The sequence below is a fragment of the Dufourea novaeangliae genome, unplaced genomic scaffold, assembly GCF_001272555.1.
Source record: "Dufourea novaeangliae isolate 0120121106 unplaced genomic scaffold, ASM127255v1 scaffold21, whole genome shotgun sequence".
NCBI lineage: Eukaryota > Metazoa > Arthropoda > Insecta > Hymenoptera > Halictidae > Dufourea > Dufourea novaeangliae.
In genome coordinates, this window is record NW_015373910.1 from 5,261,465 (window position 1) to 5,285,201 (window position 23,737).

General features: G+C 43.7%; 1 protein-coding gene across 1 annotated transcript; it reads right to left on the minus strand.

Moving 5' to 3' along the window:
- Positions 1-6,078: 6,078 nt before the first annotated feature.
- Positions 6,079-9,149, minus strand: LOC107193921. The gene is made up of 4 exons (XM_015583460.1): positions 9,025-9,149; positions 7,301-8,905; positions 6,544-7,037; positions 6,079-6,372 (listed from the first exon to the last, which is right to left on the minus strand). Exons 1-4 carry the CDS (start codon positions 9,065-9,067, stop codon positions 6,079-6,081), a joined length of 2,436 nt encoding a protein of 811 aa, XP_015438946.1. The 5' UTR covers positions 9,068-9,149.
- Positions 9,150-23,737: the final 14,588 nt, after the last annotated feature.

The window sequence follows — 23,737 nt, forward strand, 5'->3', positions numbered from 1 at the left end:
TGTCCTTTTTCACTCTCTACTATCATCCCTGAAAAAACAAATTTCGTTTCTTTGCCCGTTTTTTTTGCCTATCGTGTGTTTCTCAATTCTACTTACCCCACCCACGACTCTTTCCATTCATGTCTATTCCCTCCGTCGCTCCTCCATTCATCTCTTTCTCTCCTTACCCTATTCTGTACTCTTTTTGTCGGAAAAAAAATAGGTGTTTAAACTGTGTATGCATTTAAAGTAATAATATTAATGATAATGTTTAATATTAATATTAACGATGATTGTAATTTATAATTATTAATATTTAATATATAAATATCTAAGGAGAATGATAATGTTTAATATTAATATTAACGATGATTGTAATTTATAATTATTAATATTTAATATATAAGTATCTAAGGAGATAACGATGGATCCACTTGTTCAGTACCGTAGGATTACGGTCCAATCGCTTTCCGGCGACCACGCTGCCATACTGTCTTTTGTTGTTTTTTTTTTTTTATTTCTTTTTAATTCGTTTCCTCGACTCTCGGTCAAGCGTTGTTCGTTTTCTCTCGTATATTTTATATTGTATTCCCGTTCGGTAGCGACAAACGGAACTTCGTGTACGTTTTCGTTTTCCTTTGAGTACAATTGTTTGTGCTAACTGACCTGTCGATCATTTCTGTCGGTATCATCGGCGGGGTATAGAATGATGGAATATCACGGTGAAAGCGAAGCGTGGCTTCCGGAACGCGAATAGCAACAATTGTTTTCCTAACGGGACAAGCGTGTGTAATCTGACTAATAACGGTTGAAGAAAAAAAAAATGGGGGGAGAAAACCGAGAAATCTCTGAGAGGAGTTTACTAAAGACGTATTATTCTACATCGCGTTTACGAGTGGACGAGAAAACAAACCTACACTTTCTTGAAACGGTAACATTTATAATCGGTTTTTTGATATAACTCTTTTCGACTAATCTCGCTTATGTCACACGCCTCCATATCTTCTAGCGACCAATTAGGCAAACGAAAGAGACACAGAAGCAACAAAAAAAAAAAAACGAAAACGATCATTTCTCCGCGCCATCGTGGCGATATGGAGAGAGAACCTTCTTCCTTCGGTTTCGACGCGACGAAACTTCATCGTCGCGATTTCGAACGGGATCACGAGACAGGGACAATATAGAACGCGGCGTGCACATTAGATCCACCGAGACGAAGGAAGAAGGATACTGGACGAGAAAATTACGAAAAAAAATAAACAAACAAACTAAATGGAAACAGAAGATCTGTGCTTTTTGTATTTCGCGATTCCGTGGCCTCTTCGGTGGAGGCTTCTCATTTTTGTATTTCGAAGCCTCGAGCCACAGAAGCAATATGGTTTCTTATTCTTTGTACGAATACAACATAAAAAAAAATATATATATATATATATACTGTCGACGAATAGCATGCAAAATTACCGATTTATTAAGTCTCTAGTCATAGTAACGGTACGCGCAAGAGAATGCAACTAAAAGAAAGACGGAAGAAGGCACAAAAGTTTGCGAGCCAGAACACTTTGTCGTTCTTTTTATTTTTTCGTTCTCTTTCGAAAATGTTTTTCTTATCCACGGACACGGATACGAGGAACTGTTCTTTAAAAAAAAAAAAAAAATAAAAAAAAAGGATACGTTTGATTTATCGAGTGCATGGGAACACGTTTATTATCGAATCGAGTGTGACGCATCAGCGGCCGACAGATAAACGGCGAGAAAGTAAGAGAAGGAATCAGCCTTTTTTTGGAAATCGTACGAGTATAAGGTGAATAAAAGTACTTGGAAAAAAAATGAAACGTGGCGTTTCAGTTATTTTTTTAAAACCGCCAGCTCGCTCAGTTCTCGTCACACATATACACACCTCCGACGTTTTTTTTCTTTCAAACGACATTTGCGAATCACAATAGGCCCTTTTCGTTTCTTTTTTTTTTTTTGTGAGTTCACCGTTCGATCGCTGATATTTAGACAGAGACGGGTTCTCTTGGGTCCTATTTCAGCGCGGAAAAATCGATCGGCGCGATAGCGTGCACAGAAACAGAATGAAGGAAGGAAAAGGAAAGACGTGCCGATACGGATGTCAGTTTTTGGTGACTTCCTTTTACGATGGAGAAGCCATCGAGGAATACTGCCTCTTTCAAGTCACGAACGAACACATAGTACGATATACTCAATATGCATACAGTACGTGTATTATATACATATATTACATACATATAGAAAAAGAAGCTACAGCGCTGTCGAAAGAAACTCCAGGACGTGGCTGAACGTGAACGGAGACCGATGAAAATGGGAAAGATGAAGAATGTGGAGGATCGAGGTTTCTTTACATAAAGACAACAAAGAAAATACGTCTTCACTGTTAAACGATAGATAGTTACAAAAATCTCATCACTTTTTTATATATAAAAGTATATATATATATATATATATATATATATATATATATATATATATATATGTATATATATACGTATATACATATAATGATAATAACAACAATAATTATGATAAATTATGATCGACGGTTAGACTAGCTCATTCGAGTATCATCCATCGTGGACGTTGCTTTAGACAGGACACGAAAGTCGGCGATTCCTCGCGTTTTTATCATCCTCGTGAACACGTCGAAAATTTAGCACCCGTGTTCTCCACGAAGAAGAGAGCAAAGTTTCCTCACGTACACGAAAGAAGACATTGATACTTTTGCCCCAACGACGTGTTACCAGCCTAGTGAATGTCCCTCTGATCCACGTTCATAGGATGCGTCGAGGGAAAGTACACCAAGGACTGAAAAATATTTCGAGTGTAACAAGACGAGAGCTAAACGAGGAAAGGAATAATTCTTCGAGAATCGACCGTGTCAGGAGGCATTCGTGCTACACAACTTAAGTAATTAATCGAGTTAGGGGACCTTTATATAAGATGATTTCATCCAAGATCTCGGAGCTCGATTATCGCTCGTGATTGAATTACGAACGAAGTGCTCGTGAACGTCACGAATTACGAGGAGTTCTGCGCGAACTTCAGCAGTTTGGTTGCTTCGCGTAACGAGAGCGACATATTTTATTAATTCTTATTTACCTTGTTTTAACTGCCATCGACGTTTGAACGATTGTAAGATACGACGAGAAAGAATATTCGTTCGAAGAATTTAGAGTAATTGTCAAGCGCGTCGCGGATCGTACACGTAACACGGCGTAACTTTACTTTCCTCGCTTTACTCGATCGAATTTGCAATCATGCCGATGATTTTGTGAAATCATCGTCACATAAAGTCGCAACATTCTGTAATGCCAAGTATGATTTAACCCCTTGCTTTATAAAATCGAGTCAGACTCGTGGTGACGATATCAAAATGGATTCAACAAACAGAAATATTAGTCGTTATCTTTGAGTCAAAGCGAAAGACTAGTTCGCTGATATTAATATTTAACTTTTAGAGTAAATTGCGATAAGTACACGAATTCCTTTCATTTCTGGGGAATTATTGATGATAAAGTAATTCTGTAGACATCAAGAAAATCATAAAGCAAGGGGTTAACGTTGGTAATCAACGGTTTCAGAACTTGAAGTAACGTTCTAACTTGTAAACTTTTTATACTTTTATTTCTGCGGTTCATCATTTCATTTGCATTGAAATCTATATTCTTGTCACCGTTTTCATCATCGCGAATGTACATCGTAACATATCCCTCGGATGCATTTACCATTTTTCTTTCTTTTTCTCGGAATATTTCGTTGAATCTTGCGCACGCGGCGACGCGAAAGACACCAACGCACGATGACAATCCTCCTTAAAACCAAAGAATTAAAAAAAAAAAGTAACAATCGTAGTACAAAGACGAGCAAACTTTCACATGGACCGTGAAAGGTTCTCGCTGCACTTAACCGTACGAGAAGTGCACGAGCCGCTTGTTTTATCACAATAAAGGCGGACCGACGCGGCCGATGATAGCTCGTCTAAGAAAAAAAAAAAAAAAATCAGGGAACAAGAGTACGCGAAGAATCAACGGGGATCGACGTTATTTTTCTCGGACTAGAAATAAAGAAGACTGACAAGCGCTCGAACCCGCGGCCTGTTCGAAATGAACCGCATGAATTTCCCCCAACGACAAGGTTTTTCTACTGTTCCGTTTTCGACTCTCAGATTTTCCCATGATTGCAAATTCGCGGGACAATTTTTCGCGTCTACGTTTTTCTTTTTCGTTCTTGTAACCACTTCCGGGGGTGGGGCTGAAAAAATCGCCGCGTGTTACTCCACAGGATCAGCGGGAGGAAATGGAAAAACTCTCCTGGGATCTTGGGAGGAAGATCTCTGAGAATGATTTTTTTCCAGCGAGTCGATGAAACTCTTTAATAGTAAGAAAAAAGAAAGCATAGGCGTTAAGGCACTCTTTCTGTAACGTAACGCGTTATAAGGGCTGTCTGATGGATCGCATAACTAATTAATACGCGGTGGACGAAACAGCGATCGACACTATACCTCATTCAACCGGTCGAGTCGGTAACCTTGAACAAAGGGAGAATACAATGACCATTTTGAGTGGAACTGGGACCGAGACAATTGCCAGTCGATACCTGGGCTTTTAGCAGGCGAATGCTTCGGGTTATTTTTACTGACTCGTCTTGTTGGACGGACCATATATATGTATAAACAAATACGATAATAAGCGAGGGTAAACCCAAAGGGACATATGTACGCGACGTGGATGGGGGAAGCCTTTGTTCGACGATCCCTTCGAGGTTCCAACTGATAATTGCCTCCCCGTTCGAATCGACGACACCACGGTGTACCGTACACTCTCTGTGCACCTTCTGATCGCAGTCCGTCGATCGCGACTTCCTCGACAACCGGTATAGGTCCAGGAAGATAACTTACAATTAGGGAGCAACCATGAATACGTCTGTCTGTGTGTGTGTGTGTGTGTGTGTGTGTGAAAGCACGAAACGCTGTACGAGAGAAGAATTCTACGACTGACGTGCGTGTGTGGACGTGTTGAAATTTTTGCCTGGTCTGGGTGTTGTGAAAGAAATGAGAGCGTGGACATTTATAAATCTATTATTGTAATAATTATATCGTGACAGTGGAGCATAATGTAATCTGTACGGTTTCTTTACTTACTGCGGTTAGCCAGATAGCAGTGAGGTATACTCGTTAAGAGCACCTGAAAAGAATGATATATAATCGTGTATTGCGTGTGTGTGTGTGTGTGTCGCGAGTGTAAACGAGTGAAACGAACGTAAAGAGAAATGGTCGAACAGAAACAAAATGGACGACGCCTGACAGGAGAGGAAATCTATCGAGACTAAATAGACGAAACGGTTCGATCGCGCGACACGGCCAGCGGGTGAGATATTTCGTTACGAATATCATCCTATTATAAACGTGTAAAGTGTCGTTACGAGCTTTTCGCCAAGCTTTCGTACAGGGGACAGGTATTTTTCGTGATGAATCTCGGCCGGACCTCCCCGAGAACGACGGGAAACGCAAGAGAAACATCGGTGTGACTAAATATATATTTGTTTCGTTCGCAAGCCAACCGATACGTCATTACGCATAATTACGGATTAATTGTTCTTACTATTAATTACAGTTCACCGGATCACCGCCATCATCGTTATTATTATTATATAATTGATGTGAGTGTGGACAGAAAAGAACAAAAATAAAGTGTACGTAGTAGAAGCACCGTCTCCACTTTAGGCACATCGGACCGGGCGTACCTGTTTTTCTTTCGATTTTGTCCAAGTGGACTCTTCTCAGCGAATAAAATTTTTCAACACACCATCGATATTTTGAGGGGGTAAACAGTTTTTGCCCGTCGACAGAAGCGTTTATGTTTTCTTTTTAGTAGTTCGTTTCGTTCGATGGGCAAGAGAAATTGAAATGCAACAGGTCTTTATTTCAATACAAGAACAGGAAATACAGAGCTCGATGCATTCAATACAAGAACAGGAAATACAGATCGATCACAGTTTAACTTGCAGAATCTACGGCATTTATCCGTATGAATTAATGTATCACTGAAACTTTACAGAATTTTCAGACCTCTGACAGGAATCTCAGTTCTCTTGAATGACCTGCATCTCTAAACTTTTTTTTATTCTCCCTCTGTGCTCTTCCTTCGCGTCCGAAACACCGTTTTCCCGTTTACCCATCCCATCAGCAGGGGAATATGGTACCTCCGTTGTTTTTTCTAACTTTGCAATCTCATCCTGCGATGTTTCTATCTGTACTTTTTCAGTTTTTACGTCCAACCCGTTGTTCCTCTCATCGACAGAATCGACGCCCCTCGCTTCCTGCTCAACGTCCTCCTTCAGCAGATTCATGAAGAATTTCCTGCTGTCGTCCGGTTGCTGGGAACAACAAAAAAATATATCGAGAGAATCTCACCGAGGACACGAGAATCTGGTAAGCATAGAATCAATATCTAACGAGCTTTTTCATTGAAACTAAAATATGATGACACACACGATATCAGATAAAAAAGAAACAGCGACACGATATAAAAATTCGACATTACTAACTCGTTGCTGATTGCACATAATCGAGGGTTCCTGTAAAAGCGATTTTCCCATCGCCATTGCTTCTCTGGATGTTCTCATCAATTTCTCCGCCGATCTTTTCCCCCTTTCTTTCTGCTCCTCGCTTTTCGGCGCGTTTATGCTCCTCAATATTCGGTCTCTTAACGCTGGATCCATTGCTGGTTCGTCAGGGTCGGCAGGTGGTTCTTCAGGTTCTGGGATCGCGTCCAGATTCTCCGAGATTACCTCGATCAGTTTGCTTGTTTGTTTCTTCTTCGACTGTTTGGTCTCCCTTGACGATAGACCGTCGCGTTTCTTTTCCGTAGGATCTATTCGGTTGTTCTTCATAAAATCGGGCTTGATCGGCACCTTGCTTTTTCTAGTCAGTCGCTCACAGTGCTTGTAGAAATCCTTATAGAGATCCAGGTTGTGTTTCCCCTGCAACTTGTCGCTCATTCCAATGGCTTCGGTTTCCTCTATTAGGTCACGCAGAATATCTGTGAACAAAATGATTGTCAGTACAGATAATGTAGAAGATTGCATGATACAAAGAAATATCATGCAAGATCATTTTCGAATATTTTTAAATTATACAGGGGCCTTGCGATTATTGTCTGCGTCGGGAGAATAATTGTGGACTAGACGCAACAAAGTGTGCGCTTGCGGGGTTCCACAGCCTCCTCCCCAGTGGTGGGGATGACGCATGGACAATAATCGTAGATCAACAATCAGTCAATAATCGCGAGGTTCCTGTATTTACCAGCGTCATTGGAAACGGATGCTGTCTCACGAGATTGCGTTTCTGTAGACTCGATTTTAGGGAACCGTTCGGAAGTGTTAAGGACAGAAGATGACGTGAAACTCATAGCCGTACAGCCGAAAAAGTCTTGGCGATCTTGGTCCCCGAATTTCCAACTTCCTTCCAGTCTGTTCGTTATCAAACTCTCTATGCATCTCTCGATTAAAGGCGATTCTTTCTGCATGAATTTCTTTGCTTCTTTCGTTACATGATCTCTGCACCGTTCAGACACTTCGCTGCCACTCCTTCGATTCACCGAGACTCTCTCAGACTCTACATCTACTTCCTCGATCAAATGCGATTTCTTGCTGGCCATTTCCAGATTCTCGGAGTCGTGCATTCTTTTACGTGTTTTCGCGGTTTGACTCGACTTTTCGTCGTGCAACGAAGTTAAAGGTGCGACCAAAGCTTGCGTATCAGAACCTGAGTTCTCGTTGTCGTGATTCTGGACTGCGACACTTTCGGACAGCTCGGAAGAACCTTGGGGTTTACTTTCCAGTGAAAAGGTCGCCGATGTATTCGCACTTCTCGATTTAAGACGGTGCCTGTCGTAGAGATCGATCACAGTTATCACCGATTCCTTGTCCGATTCATCGTCTTCAGATGAATTGGAAGATCCGACGTCATTGGGACCAGCTTCTGCAATTTCGACTCGAACCGGTTCCATTTTAAGTATCCCTTGATTGGTTCCCGATTTCGAGGTGTTCGATAACGTGGAACCGCACTTGTTCAACTGATTAGGTTCTCGCACTGTCTCCTCGACAGTTTCCTCCGTCTCCTCTATCGCTAACAGTTTATGAGAACTGTGTGATTTCAAGCTTTGTTTAGAGTTCCGCCGATTTCTATGATCCAATTCGTTAAGCAGAGAATGAAACACCCCCGAGGAAGTGTCTCCTTTGTTTTCGGTCATGCTCGATTTAGAAAACGTGTGGTCGTCTGTATGTTCAGGGTATGTCTTTACATCTTCTAGAAGAATTTCGGAACAGGTCTTCAGATTCAACAGATCGTAGACACCTTCCTTCTTTTCTCTAGTTTCTCCTGTACAGTCATCGTTTGGATTTCTTTCTGGAGCATCCTCGATGATTTCGACTCCTTGTACCTCTATTTTCTTCCCCGCCTGCCGACCCGCTTCCTCTTCTCTTTTTCTCATGCACTCCGTAACTTTCAGCTTTCTTTCCGTCGTGCTCCACCACTTGAAGTCACCGTTTCCTTCGTTCGGCGCGGACGATTGCTTTCCGTCCGGTTTGCCCTCGTGTACCAACGGCGAATTCACGTTTCCCACACCCCAGAATCGTTTGACATCGCCGTTCTCGTACACGATTTTATTGTCCTCGACGAACTTGTCCATGTCGGCGCAGAACTCTTTCATGCCCTCCCGTATGCTGCTCAACTGCGTGCTCAAATGGTGTCGGTCGTCCTTTCTTCGGTAATCGTACGAAACGTCTTTGTAGGGGCTTTCTTCCTCCGCCATATCCGTGACTTTGGTGTTCGTCGTTTTATTGTCCTCGCGATTGGAAATGTCGCAGGAAACCCCGGTGTTCGCGAACGATATCCTTTTTTCATCGGCTGAAAATCGAACAGAACGAAAAATAACTGAAAAGTTCGCTAACAAAGAATAGTATACGAGCCTCGTACGAATTGCCAACGGGGCCATTGATCGTATTCGAAATTGGTGTGTAATTTACTATCGTCGATCTTCGGCTCGCTCGTGCATGATTCCGGAGCCATTTCGGTCTCGTTGGTCGTCTGCGGGACAATTCTATCGAGATGGGACAGTCTTGTTTCCAGAACATGACTACACGGTGGATCCTCCGTCAATTCCGCGTCATCTGCCACGTATTCCTTTTTTGTTTCTGTTATTTCTTCCACTAATTTCGGAGACCTCTGACTCTTGGTCGTCTACGAACGCAGAAAAGTAAACTTTTAGTGAACCGAATGCAATTCGAGGTTTATAGAAAATTTGAAGTAAAAGGTATAGAACAGGTAGTTACTTTGATTATCGATAAATCGTTATAATAATTTTTACGCTACGATCGAGCAAAGTTTTAGGATTGATCGTATCGTAGTAGAGGGTTAGCAAGGTGGCTGAAACCATTGGTGAAACAGAAAAATCTTTACTTCCGTTCTCCAGGGCAACAAAAGCTCCCCAGCGGTCGCGCCCGTGGCTTTCCTTTCTTCCTCCGCCATTGGCCTCCTTCCGTCACTTTTCTCGGCTCCTTTTTTCCCCGTTCCGTCGTTCTCCACCTCTTCGTCCGATGACGAGGACGCTGAGGAGCCGGAGGAGGATGAGACGACCGACTTTTTCTTCTTCTCCAGGTGGAGCTTGAAGGTTCACCAAGGCGCATGAAGGGGGTTTCGCCGTGGTGAATGATCAAATAGTAGATGGGGGCCCCCGATCGGTGGTGATATTATTCGAAGCACGAATTCTGTACCAGACCTTGACAAAACTAGTTCTTACCAGTTCGTTGCTCGTGCACACAAGCGTCGTGGCTACTTCTTCGTCGTCCTCCTTCGTCTTCTTCTTATCCTCCGCCTCCTTTTCGGACGTCCCGACCGGTTTGTACAGGTTCCTTTTGTTTATCAGGGCTTTCGAGGGCGGATCGGAGGTCCACGGATAAACACACGAATCAATTAAAATCGATCTTGCGTTGTCTAGCGTTCTCTAGAGCTGCTCGCGATGCGTGTCTGATTCAAGGGTACCCAGAGAGGCAGAAGATCGCGCGCGGGACTTTCGATTTTTATAATACATATGATACCTTGCACGCTGTCGTTAAGCTTCTTCTGTTTCGCTTTGATCCAACGTATCCTCTCGGCCTCTTCTGCATTGACACCTCCATTCATCCTGCCTTGGTGACGGTTTTGTTAGCTTTTAATTGTCAAATGCCGTACCAAGAGTGTACTCTAAACATCCAAATCGTTCTGATTCGAAGGCACGATCGAAGACCGATACACCTACCAAGCGATCGTGCATGCACGCTCCCTCGGGGACACCGGTCTGTCATCGAGATAAGTAAGATTCTTGCAGTTCATGATCATCGTCTTTCGGTACAGCGTAATTGTCTTCAGCGCCGGATTGCCTATAAAGTGGACCACGCGCAAATTTTCCATCGATGCCAGTATCTGCAACGAAACATCGATATTTCACTATCTCTAGCTAATTTTATTCCAAATCGACAATCCCCCTAACCAACGATACATCTTTCATCTACGTGATCCGATTCGTGTGTATATTCTCACAAAGTTGCATCGTGCCAAGATCGGGACACTTCTCGTCACGGAAACACAAGTGTCCCCTTTCGTAAAACTGCGAGTTACATCACACACGGAACACGCACCGGGGGGACTAACAGCCCGTCGAAGCGACGCTAGTGGCCTGCGCGCGCGCGCGCGCGCCCGCTAGCTTACTCGAGCGATCAAGGGGACATAACGGACTCACGTTAACGACGTCTACGGTGTTTATCCTGTTGTGAGAAATATCCAGCACCGAGACACTGTTTAGCAAACGGAGATGCTCGATGTCCGCGGTTTCTTGCAGGTAGTTGTACGCCAGGTTCAGTGAGCTCAGGGACTTCAGGCAGTCTGAAAGCAAAGGGACCACACGTCAAGGTCAAGGTTACCACAACGAGGGGTGGGGGGATCGTACACGCGTCTGCGTGTATCACCGAGATTCTCGATCCTCCGTATAACGTTGTGCGAGAGGTTCAGAGTGTCGAGCATGGTAAGACGTTCGAGGTTCTCGATTCGGTTGATCACGTTGTTGTGAAGCTGCAGGCACCGTAGGTTGCTCTGATTCTCCAGATTGGCGATCTCGCGGATCCCGTTGTTCTGTAGCCATAGACACTTAAGACCGGTGTACTCTTCGAGATTCTCGATGAAGGAGAAACCTGAAAAGTGACTCGGTCGAAACGTTTGTAATATAGAAACATTTGCTTAGTGTTACACCGACGAGCAAACTCGGCTTCCATAGGGGAAAAAATCGAGGTAGGCGACGGGCCTCCTACCATTTAGTTTTGGCAGTTACTGAAATTTAGGATAAATTAATATTCGGTTTAACATTTATTTCGGTACTTGACATAAATGTACTTAATGCTATCTGGGGAGATGTAGCCCTGGGCCCTAGATCTGAACCGTCCATTTCGTTGTGATAAAAATGTTATTTAATTTTATTTAAACTAAACTTCAATTTCTTGGGATTTATATATTTTGTTGTGCTGTATTAGAAAAAATCCCACCTTCCCCGGGTCTTCAATCAAGGGGGGGGGGGCCACAAAAAATCTTAATCCGGCCTGGGTACGTCGTCGTGTACTTAGTATGTAAATACGAGAGTTAGTTTGGAAATTTACCTTTGAAATGCAGATACAGCACGTTGTTCAGATGCGGGGTCTGGTAGAGCTTATTCTTCTTGCAGAGCTCCTTCAGAAACTGCTTTGTCATTCTGGAATCAGGTATCGCTTATTTTACCAAACATAAAGTCGCGAGGAAGGCGTTGCAAGCTTTCCACGGAATTCCATTGAGCTTCGCGCTGTACCTGGTACCGTGCTTCTTCTCGTCGAAATCGTACACCTTTCCCTTGATGTACGTTCTCTCTGGTTCCACGGGGAACTGCCAGAACAGGGAGTCTTCGGTGTCGGCTATAATGTCCTCGACAATGCTCTTGACCACCGTTTCTGCAAGTTTCGAATCTTTATTTTCTCTCGAATCAGGAGTAACGCGTGCACTTTCAGAATATATAGCCTCTTGGGCTATCTCTGACGATATCGTTGTAAAGATTCGAGCGACGTTGCTCTTCTCCTCTTCAAGATCTATTTCAGACTTCATCGGAATTTCATTGTCAATTAATTCTTTTTCCTGAACAGTTTCGACCTCCTCCGTTTGCGGGATCACCTGCAAGCATTCTTGCAACAGTTCTGTACGACGTTGCTCCTCTTCAACGAGGTCCTTCGAGGTGTTCTTGATCTTAAAACTTTCCGTCACTTCGTCCTTCGTCAAAGGCATTTGAACCTCTTCGCCTGTGTTCCCTTCGTTCAGACTGTCGTCGGATTCACTGTTGTCGTCTGGTGCCGTGCCAATGGACGGACTCTTTTCCTCGAAAGCTCTCTGCTCCGCAACAAGCTTCTCCACTTCGTTGAACTCTATCGATAGATCCCTCAAAGCCTCGTTCTTTCTGTTCTCTATTTCCGCTTTTCCCTCCGCGATCTTCTTCAACGTCTGCTGCGCCTCTTCCTCCGTTCTAGGACAACTCGATTCTGTGATCTCCGCCAGCTTCTCTAAGTAATTCTCTGCAGAAGTTGGCCTCGTTTCGTCAACAGGAGAACTTTCTTCCACTTCTTCTGTCGTGTTCTGAACACACACTTCATTTTCTAACACTTCCTGCGACTCCGTAATCTCAGTTATCTCGCACGACGACGTGTTGTCGTTTAGAATCTTCGATTCGAACCTCGATTCCTTAATGGTCTCTCTAAATTCAACGTAATCAGACACGTTTATATTGGGGGAAGAGTATATCAACTGTGTCACGTCTTCGTCTGTGTCGCTGGAAGAGTCACGACGATCCAACTCTTCGATCTCTTGCTCATTTCGTGGGTCTTCCAATTGATTGTCCGCATTATCTTCACTAATATCATCTGACCAATTGTCACGATACTTGCTGTCTAAATTATATTCTACGCATATAGCGTACTGAGTCGCATCCTTAGGTTCACTCTGATCGCGAATTATCTCCGTTATAGACATTGTCGGGACGATGGAATCATCGTCGTTCGTTTCACGAACATCATCGACGAATCGTTCGCCACTAGAACTCTTGAAAGTGACGTCGGAGGCCGAATCGCAGTCGAAATACGACAGGCAGCAACTGTCGTCGTTCTCCATTTCCGGTATCGCATCTGGCACCGCTGTGCTGTCGGTTGACACTCGATTATCGGTCGCGTACTCGCCATTTTCCGCCTCGAGGTTTATCCTCGAGAAAACCTCCGAGGACGAGGTCACCAGAATGTCGATGTCCACCGACGAATCCTTGGGCGCTATAGTAAGCTATAGCAAAAAGATCAACGGAAGTTGTACATTATTGAAAATTCAGTAGACAGTGAATTTCTATTTGACCACAATTTCTGTTAACACATTCCCGGAGAGATCTATTTAAAAATTTCATTCTAACCGTTTCACTAATTTCTGTTTCCGGTATGGAGCCACCGTTCTCGGAAACGTCAGTCCTAGCCTCAGTCGAAAGTTTCTTCTCCACGAGGGCGGATTGAAAACCACACTGCTCCATCCCACCAAGATCTCTTCACCGCGACCAGTCGTTTGATATCAAAAATAAATCTTCCTCGAATCCACGGTTCGTAGACGCCGTCTGAAAACACTGGAAAACACAAGAAACTCGTCATGGTAACTGGACACCGCTTAGTTTTCGTTTAATCGATATTCCTTGGGTTATATGTTGTATCTGCTGTGGCGGCACTACCTCCCTACGTTCGCCACTAGAGGTCTACCGAGTTGACACCATTCCCGCAACTATGTACACCCGCGAGCAAACTCGGCTTCCACTAGGGGAAAAAGTGGCGCGAGAGAAAGGCCTTTCCAAGTATTGAAATAAATGTTAAATCGAACATTAATTCAACATAAATTTCAGTAATTCCCAATACCAAGAGGTACCATGGTAGGAGGCCCTTCCCCTACGTCACTTTTTCCCCTAGCGGAAGCTGAGTTCGCTCTTGAGTATACCTGAATTCTTCCTCGTTCATTTCTGTTCCTTCGTTAGTTTCTTTAACTTTTTTGCAGTCTCGAGCTATCCGTTCATTACTGTTTAAATCAAAGGTACAGAAAGATCCACAAAACGAGGTTCTCCAAATAGTTGTTTTAGAATCTCTAGCCGTCGACTCTCGTTTCCCCGATCCAGTGTCCCCGCGAAATAACCGGAAAATCGGGAAAGTCTCGCAGCCCTCACGTTCTTCCACTGGTAGAAAATGCGCTGCAGTTGATTGCAGGTGGGGCCGGACTTTGTTATTTTGTTTATAGGGTATCTCGGTCTCGTATCTATTCCTCTCCGTCAGGGGGAAGGGGGGGAAGCTCGCTTTGCTTTCGTTGCGTCTGGTATGCCCCCCCTGCGACGAATGGCCGTTTGTTTTTCCACACGGTACCGGCGGCGGCGAGCCCGACGATGATGCTATCAGCATAATGCATCAGAAAAAAAGGCTCAACGGCGATTCGCAGAGCGTCGCGACGAATCTGGGATCGATGGAAAAAGGGGAAATCGGCGGCTTGTCGCGGGGAGTCGCGGTTGCTTTCAGCGCTAGTCCGACCCGCATCCTCCTTTTTTTCCCTCAAGGCGATCCCCGGTCGTCTACACATACCCAAGACGCGTCTTTCTGCGCAGCTAGCCACCTCTCGGCTTCCCCCTTCCCCCGTCTTCGCCGTTTTCTTCTTTCAACCCCGACGTGATAACGGACGATTTCGTTCGTGATTCGCCGATTCTGACTCGCGATCTCGTTCGCCCGGACGCGACCTGTCTCGTTCGCCATTGCTACGGCCGCGGTGTGCTCTCCATTTTGAGCGGCACTGTTTGCACATTTGCTGGTTGGCCTTGTGCCTACCGCACTGTTCAACTTTCGTCGGTGCATTTCGAACAGATCGAGACACCTTGGTGCTTTTGTATAATCTTTTGTTTTTTTTTATTTAATGGCTACTTGGTTAACTGAAGTGATATACGGGGTAAAAGAAAGAAAGGGTTCATAACTTCTGGGGTTGGTAGTACTACTTGCCAAATGATGGGAAACGTTCTCCATAAACATGGATAATTCATATTTTCACAGTTGTTTCGGTTTAACCGAGTGACGATTTCACTTCGGGAGCTATCGTACCGTACGGAAATTAATGGATTATCATCCAGATTTGAGAGAGAGATGCTTACAGGAGAAGTCTGGGTAATCATGATTTGCCTGTGCATCCCATTGCAAGTTTCGTTCTACGGACCAGAAGTTGATTAGAACTGTATAAGTGAATGCCTATTTTGTTTCGTTGAACAGAGAGCATTTTCCATCGGGACACACGAATTATTCATCCACCGCAGCCGTTAATTCCTCCCCTTTTCCACGCTCCATTTCTTCCTCCCCCCCCCCCTTGGGCGTCGCGCGTCGCAGGGATTCTCTGTGTTACCGTGTCGAGATAATCAAGCCAAGGTTCCGAAAGGGAGGGGGCATCGTCGGGAGTGGCGGCCCGGCGAAAAGAAAGCAAAAAATCAAATATTAATCCTGCACAGTTCCCTCGGGTTCGATCCTGTTGTTTTATTCATCCGTGCGAGGACGATGCAAAATATCAGGTGGCCGGAATTAAAATAGATTACGACCGTATTACCGCATACGAGATTTTGTTCTTGCCGTGGCAAAGTAGACACCTCGGCACAGTGTCGGCGGAAACGGGAAATTGCACCACAGCTCCATATCCGAGCACCGCGGCATCAACAACGGCAGCAAGCAGCTTCCCTCGTTTTTTTCTTCTACTTCTCTCAGACGCGCCTTCCTGCGCAGTTTTCTTCGCCGCGAGACGCCGCTATCTCAAACCGTGTGGAAATTAGATACTACTCGGCGTTACACTGTATGCAATCGAACCAACGACCATCGCCCCTGAAAAGCAACGCGAGCCCGAGGGCTCTCGAAGTCGTCGAATCGGAACAATAGACATCGTACGAATCCGTAATCGATCTGAGCGATCATAAAAATTGCTAAGATATGCTTGTCGTCGATTAAATGCAATCCTTGAAGTCTTCGAGAGTTAATCTGTAAATCAGGGACTTCTACCGAAACGTAACATATTTTCGGTTGTACCTTCGTCCTATATAACTATAGAAGCCCTACCTTTATAGAAACCGAAAAAATACCGGTATTTATTTCGGTTTTCAGTAATATATCGGTTTCGTGATAGCTTTGATGGCAGAATACTGATGTCAAAATCATACTGGTTTAAGTCCCTGCTATAAATCATCTATTCTGTGAATTGTTCAAATTCTTTTCTTTTTTTTTAGAATGTTTTTTAGGTCGACAAAAGCATAGATCACGGTCGGTTTAGAGGTGAATAGGTGGAAATATTTGCTCGTTGTCGAAATAACCCCGCGGCGGTGCCACGAAATGCATTTTTGCCAGAAATCGGCGGCTCGTATTACTGTTATGGTCAACCGTCCGAAAATACGGGTGTACGCGTGACTAAATTCCGATCGTGGTTAGTGACAGTGCACTCTTGGTACTAGATAATATTTCTGGAACGCTTGACGTGTGCTGACACAGAAAGCCGAGAAGATTACAAGGAAGTTACACGTGTATCTTGACGCCGCGTAATGGGACACTTATGCTTCGGCCGATAGCAACATGAGTGATACCCGGTCGAGGTTTTTTGGTGCATCGATATTGCGCAACGTCGCATCTTTTTAATGGCCGCACAAAAAAAAAAGCCATCAATAAAACCGTTCGTATGCAAAATAAGGGAGCATCATTGGACGGGATTGAAATGAAAAAAAAAAGAAAAATTTGAAACACACGAATCGTTTTTCATTCCGATAAGAGACAACTGAAGGGGGACGTCTCGTGTAAACGGAAAAAAAAACAGATTCTTAGGAATTTTTTTTACACAAGGCAGATTTAATCAAACCATAACAAGAAATTTGAGTTCCATTGTGCAATTAAAATCATTTGATTTGAAAATTATATTGATTTTCGAGGTTCATTCGGTGAAGAATGTAATTTTTTATATGCTTGCACCAGGAGACCCCGATCGGATAAATAGTTTTTTAGTTAAATTGTACACCGTTTTGAAAACAGTGGTTTCAACAAAAACACGTTTAAAGTTTTCTGTTAACGTTCCCAACTGCTCGACGCACGGTCAAAAACTCGACTATAACTACAGTTAGAGGCCAAATATCGATCTGTAAATTTAGGAACACATTCTCTACATTCCTTAGAGTTGATTTAAGCAACAACAAAAAAATCGATTTTTTTGACGGATTACACGAGACGCCCCCCTTAAGCATCGCAGATGCAATGGTAACATAGTTCGAACTATGAGGGATAAGGATTTTTTTTATGGTAAAGCGATTCAATGACTGGAAAACAATTTCGAGTCGCGACTCTTGGCTTTCATGAGCCTCAGCCGCGTGACCATGACCTCGGCGATCAACTTCCCCTGCTTCTAGACCGCGTTCACCTAGCTTTTCAATCACTTCTTTTTTTTTTTCCCTCTCCTGTGACCGTGTCGGTTCCAGTTCACCGTCCACGCTCGCCACGGCAAAAAACCCGATAATAGCGCGGCACGACTGGAACCGGAAAAACAAATCATTTCAAGAGTGCTCCCCGGCTCAGCGCATCCCGTCGTCGTACACGATCGATCCACTCGATCGCCGTGTTCGAGGGTGGTGATCGGCGGCGAAATAACGGAGAAAAAAAAGAAAAATGATTCAGCAACGAAACACAACTCGGCGTGTTGAATTATTGAACCGTCCCGCGAAGGAACCTAAGAGGATTAAAAGGCTAGAGAGGGATTAGAATTTCAAGAGACGAAGCGGTAAAAATATTCAACCGCGACTAAATTTACTTCACGATGGATATCTACGCGGCCTTGATTGTGAAGATCGGTCTCTTCGGATGGTCCTTCGGGCGTTTTGGTATGCAAACGTGAAACGGGAATAACTAAGAGACACGAATGAATCAATTAGTTCAATGCCTGTTAAATGTAACAATCCACGAACGTTCGAAAGAGTACCATGTGAAACAATGTACACGTCCAACAAACTGATACTAGGTTGTTCGGAAACTTCGTAGCATTTTTAAGGGCAGTGTTACAATCTATATCTTTTTATTTATATCGTATTCTTATTCATGTAATAGTTTTTTTACGATTTGTTTACAGTTTTTGATTAACTTCATTGTACCAGTTATATACATATAACTTAGATTCTATGAGCTAAAAAAGACACTTTAACCTGTTTCTAGATGGATTTTGCTTTCGAAGTTTTCCCCCTGATACAGAATATTCTAGCGATATAAAGGAATAATCTAGTCTAATTAGTTGGGTAGATGCTACAAAATCTTCCAGTCGAGGTACTTCAACTTTTTCTTTACAATTTCAATAGACCGTAATGAAAATATAATTTATGACGGTTTCGCGGTATTTCTCCCAGAAAACGTCGAGCAACTTATCCAGCAAATATTCAATCCACACCTGGAGAATAGTATTTACCTATTCACCAGATCAAACGTCTGTTCCTTCGCCCAATAAAAATCTAACGAAGATACTCTGCTCAAAACTCTACGAACTACTCATCCTTAAAATTCTTACAAAACCAATAGTCTTTTTCATTAAATGTAGCTTTCCAAAATTTATCAATCCAACATGGCAGTCGATGCCAAATTCGAAAAGTGTCGAGGAAATGTAACAGAAGAAGCGAGAACGTTTCGTGAAAAGGTTTACGGTCTGAAATTTTCGGGGGCACGGATAAACTCGTTCCCCTGCGAGACGCCCGGTGACCGTGACCTCGAGGATCGCCCATCAACCATACAACCGAGAGAGATCCCCTTTCGTGTACCGATACACGCGGGGCCGGATCGAGACGGGTTGAAGGGGAGGGGCGAAGAGATCGGGCCCGTGCTCGCCATGGATCACGATTCGAATGCATTATGTAATTGACGACTTCCCCCTTTCCTCGTCCGTCCAGGGGCCTCCTTGTCTCGCCTCGTACGCCCCCTCCCCCAGGTGGATAAAAGAGGTTTTTTGAAAAGCAAAGTAGTCGTGGGTGAGCAGCTTCTTCTCCTTGAGAATTAAGGATCACGCGGGCGCAACAGTGGAGGAGGCGGAATCCTATTTGAATACACTTTGAATCTGCGATCGGCCATGAAATTCGTCGATTTAAAGAGCCACGGAAGATCCACACGCTTCGAAATTGACCGAACCACCCCTCACCCACCCATCCATCGATTGTAAAGTGTAATTCCTCTTTGTCGCGTGATCTGGGCTACGATGAAGTTTGTTAATCGATCTGGATGATCGTTTGCGATTATTACTCGATCCTTACTTGACGAAGGAACATTTCGGATAATGGGTGTGTCGTCAGGTGAACCGTCGAACGATCTTCAGTTTTACGGTTTTGCAATGGGGAATTAAGAAACTTCGAGTCTACCGAGAAGATATCCGAACGGAGCGGGACGTTCCGTTTCCTACAGAACCTCGATGATATCTTGTGCAACAAGGTTTACGTGATGAAGTTTCTTTGGGAAAGCGAAGTGGTTCGATCGAGACCATCCACGTGTAGCATACCCGGCGAAGATAACTATATCGTTGGGGAATTATAGTCACGTGGATCGTGGAGAAGCGTGACGAAAAAAAAAAAAAGGATACAAAAATTGGAGGTCAATTAGCAAGTATAATCAGCGGCACAGCCGACCTATGACAACGTAACCCCGTCGTCGTTCTAAGGGCATGGCGCAATTTTGTATAAATTATCGAACCGCCACGGGACGCGTTCGGATCTCGATCAGCCCGGCGAGAGATCAGCAAGTATAATATAATCGACTATCAGCTGACCTATGACAACGTGTCATCCGAAATCGAGATTCGTCCATTTTGTGGGCCAACGGAGGGCCCTACGTGTCGAAACTGTTCTAATGATTCGAAATTCGAGGCTTGGAGAGAGAGTGGAGGAGGGAAAACAAAATTTCGCCATTTCGAGAATCGTTCCACGATCCATCGGAGACATTCCTTGACCGGTAATAAAACGTGCTCCAAGGTGGAGGTATCGTCTTGGGATTACAGCTCGCGCAGGAAGACAGTTACCGACGCGTGGAACATCGCATCGAAGCTGCTCGAATCAGGAACGCCGTGCACGGTCGTTCTCGTGCGTTAAAACTCGGGGCAGCAACTTTGTAACGGAATGCAACGAAGTTACAGAACCATCAAGAAAATATAAAAGGAAAGAAGCCGGCTGTAGCCAATCGGACGAAGAGGTCGCCTCGTTGCTACCTGCACCTTGTTGCATAGCGTTTTCAGACTCTGCGAAGAATAAGAATGACAACAGACTCGAATAGAATCAAGTATATCCTATACAACTAGACAATTAATAAATCATTGTACAGTTACAAATATGTAGCAGTGAAAAATATCGAGGAACGATTCGCTCCCTGAGGATACATCAACGGAAGAAAAGGAAGTGTTCATGATAAATCCGTGATACGGTTTCAGGAAAATTTCATTCAGCCGACTGCAATTCTACGGTACCTTCCGTTTCGAGGTAACACGAGAAAAATCGTGTGAAATTGAATAAATTACGCCACCCTCGGTTCAAGTCAAAGTCTCTTGACGAGCACACACACGCGTTGTCGGAAAAGCCCCTGCAGTGACGCTTTTATCATGGAGGATCGACGGCAGTGTGGCATGACCAGTCGGAAAATTCATAAATAATTGATACGAAACGAGGAGACTACGACGATGTTGCACCGCATCGTCCCCGAGACTTCCGATTCGTTTATTGTTTATAGATTTTCACTGATTCCACCGCGATATAGGCAACCATAAAATCGCATCGGGTGCGGGTTTTCCATAAATTTGAATAACAATTTCACTTCCTGCGCTACCGCGTGGACCCCCCACCAGTAGGTGAGACGGTCTGCTGCGCGCGCGACGATAATCCCGCCACGGTGACCTCGCCCTTAGAAGGTAGGATTTTACATTTTATTCGGAAAAATCCTGGAAACTATTGTCCTCCAACCCTCTGACTCACTAAACGCCCTAAATGATAAACGTGATCAAGATAGTGTGTCCAAAAACAGAGAAATCGGTAAAGGCAATTCTTCAATCCTCTTCGGTTTTTTTCTAATGTTTACCGTTTACGAAAAAAACAACGGTACAAACTATCGCGAACACCCTGTATAATATGTCTAATACCGAAAAATCTACAATCGTAAGCAATAGTACTTCGAGTTGTTTCTCAGTGTACACAATCGATTAGTTTACGAAATAGTCTTTTACACTTATGGTGCCCTCTTGGAATTCAATTTGTTATTGACAATTTCAATTCCGTATTTCTCTTGCACTTGTGGGTATCCAATAATATTATTAGTCGCTGTTCCATGGGCTTCCTCCTCTCTCTTTCTTCCTCGAGCTATTTCATTATCTTACTCACCTGCCCCGTTCTACTTTCTCGTATCGATTCATAGTTACTCTTTGACTACCATCTCTCCCCTTTCTGTAACTTCTCGTATAATTCACTCGGACCGATTGAACGCCAAGTAACGATTCGCAGAATATTTTTTTTTTTTCCTTATCGTTGATTCCTCGAACCGCGATTCGAAGTCCAGATGGTCAGCGAATAAAAAGTATCGCTCCGTATCCGATTTTCCCGCGCGGGGGGTTGGTTTTCCCTTTCTCGAGCTATTTATAAACCGAACAGGAGTGCATAGTCGTGTATGTGGGTGTGTGGGGGCGATCAGTAAGCTTAGAGCTCACGACGTTTTGATGAGCCAAGGCGACCTCGCGCATCGTGATCGAATTAAGGCCACAATATCGAAAGATCTTCTCCTGGAATCGACGTTCGGTCGGACATACTTCGAGAAACCGAAACAAAGTGCAACGCTCCACAGTGTAACGGTTTCGATTTGTTATTCGACACCCGGAACGATTGTCCGTGGTTCCTGGAAAACCCGTGTTTCGGGAAGTCGAAAGCAGCAGCCGATCGTAAAATCGCCCCGGCCACTGTTTCGCATTCTAATCGGGCCCACGGGACCGAAAAATCTGCTGCGCATCGCCCCCCCCCCCCCCCCAGATCACCTTTTGCCCACCACTCTCTCGGGCACCCAGACCCTGGATCCCCCTCCCGAGCAACCTCGCCATTTCTCTTTCCGCGTGACCCACGTGTTTATGCAGAAACGACTTGATTTGCTCCAGGAACTACATACCGTGCAGCTTGATCGTCTCGTCGGTTTGTTTTGGTTTATCTGGAGTCAGCCGAATCTCGGTATAATCGAACCAGTACTTTTGTCAACACCTTTGATTCGTGAAATACTCGATTTATAATGGTGGAGAGTTTTGAGAGGGTTAAAGGGTTAAGCTAGAAGTTCACGTGCTATGGTTAGATTTTCTCCTAGACCTTTAGTTGTTGAAACAAATTAAAGGATATCAGCAAAAAGTGGTGCGTTTTCGGTGTCCTTTTCACTTTAAACATTATTTAAACATATTTAGATGTCTATAATATAATAATAATTTATATTATTTTGTTAGGAAGAGTCCAGAGAATTATATCGTGTCAAAAGAAATTGCATATCTATTACTGCGAAAACACAACACAGTTCCAAAGTTGAAAATTTGCAATTTTTTTTAATGTTGAACAGTATAATGTTTAAAAAGTAGTAGGGTAACAAAAACGTGAGTCCACCTTTCGAGGGTTAAAGCGCAATGTTGCCGCCTGTTTGTCGTGTTTCCACGATTCGGGTCTTGTGGTACCAGGAAAAATATTTTTCAGTAATTTATCACGAGAAGTCTGACAGGAAACGCAGTTTCGCGGTCTATTTTAAGTACGGATGATTTTAACGGTGCACGTCGCATTTAAATATCATGTTTAAAAGGAAACACGTGAATCACCTTTACTTTGCCTCTCCCGGCCCCCCACCATTACCTGACGTTTGCCCCCTCCGCTCCTTTCTCCTGCCATTTCTCTTTCTTCGCGAACCAACGGAGTTTATGCAGCGAAGATACACCCGTTTCCCTTCTTAAGGATCCACATAAGTACTCGTAATAAATACATAATTCGTTCTACAGACGGTTCCTGGAGACAATAGGGCATTTGTATCTGGAGAATTGAGAAAATTCACGGAACATATCAAAATTTCAATACATATATACAAATTTTATGGGAAAACGAAGGTCGCGAGATATTTCACTTCAACTTCACCTCCGCTCGAGGTGGATTATTTTCCTCCTCGATCCGTCGTTCGCGATAAGAGATCGTATAAATTTGTAATGACCAAGCAGCGCGCACGGAAACGGTCAGGACATCGTGAATTTCGTCCTGGTAAAGGGTTTTCCAAATAAGAACGATATGATTTTACAATGAAATAAAATAAAAACTATTTTAGATACAACCAAACTTTTTATATTATTTTAAAGTACAGTTCATTGCATTATGTTTTGAATAACACATCATTTAAGTGTCCACCTCGACTTCGTACACACGAGCGAATTCGATGACTTTATTATCCTCTCATCGAACTGTTCTTTCAATACGTCGATAGTGGCATTAGCCACAAATAACGTTCTTGAAGCGTGTATTTAGCCATGATGAATTGTCAGAGTATACTAAAGGCAAATGACAACTAGTGACAATTATAACATTTTAAACATGGTTGCCATTTCATTTCAAAATCATTC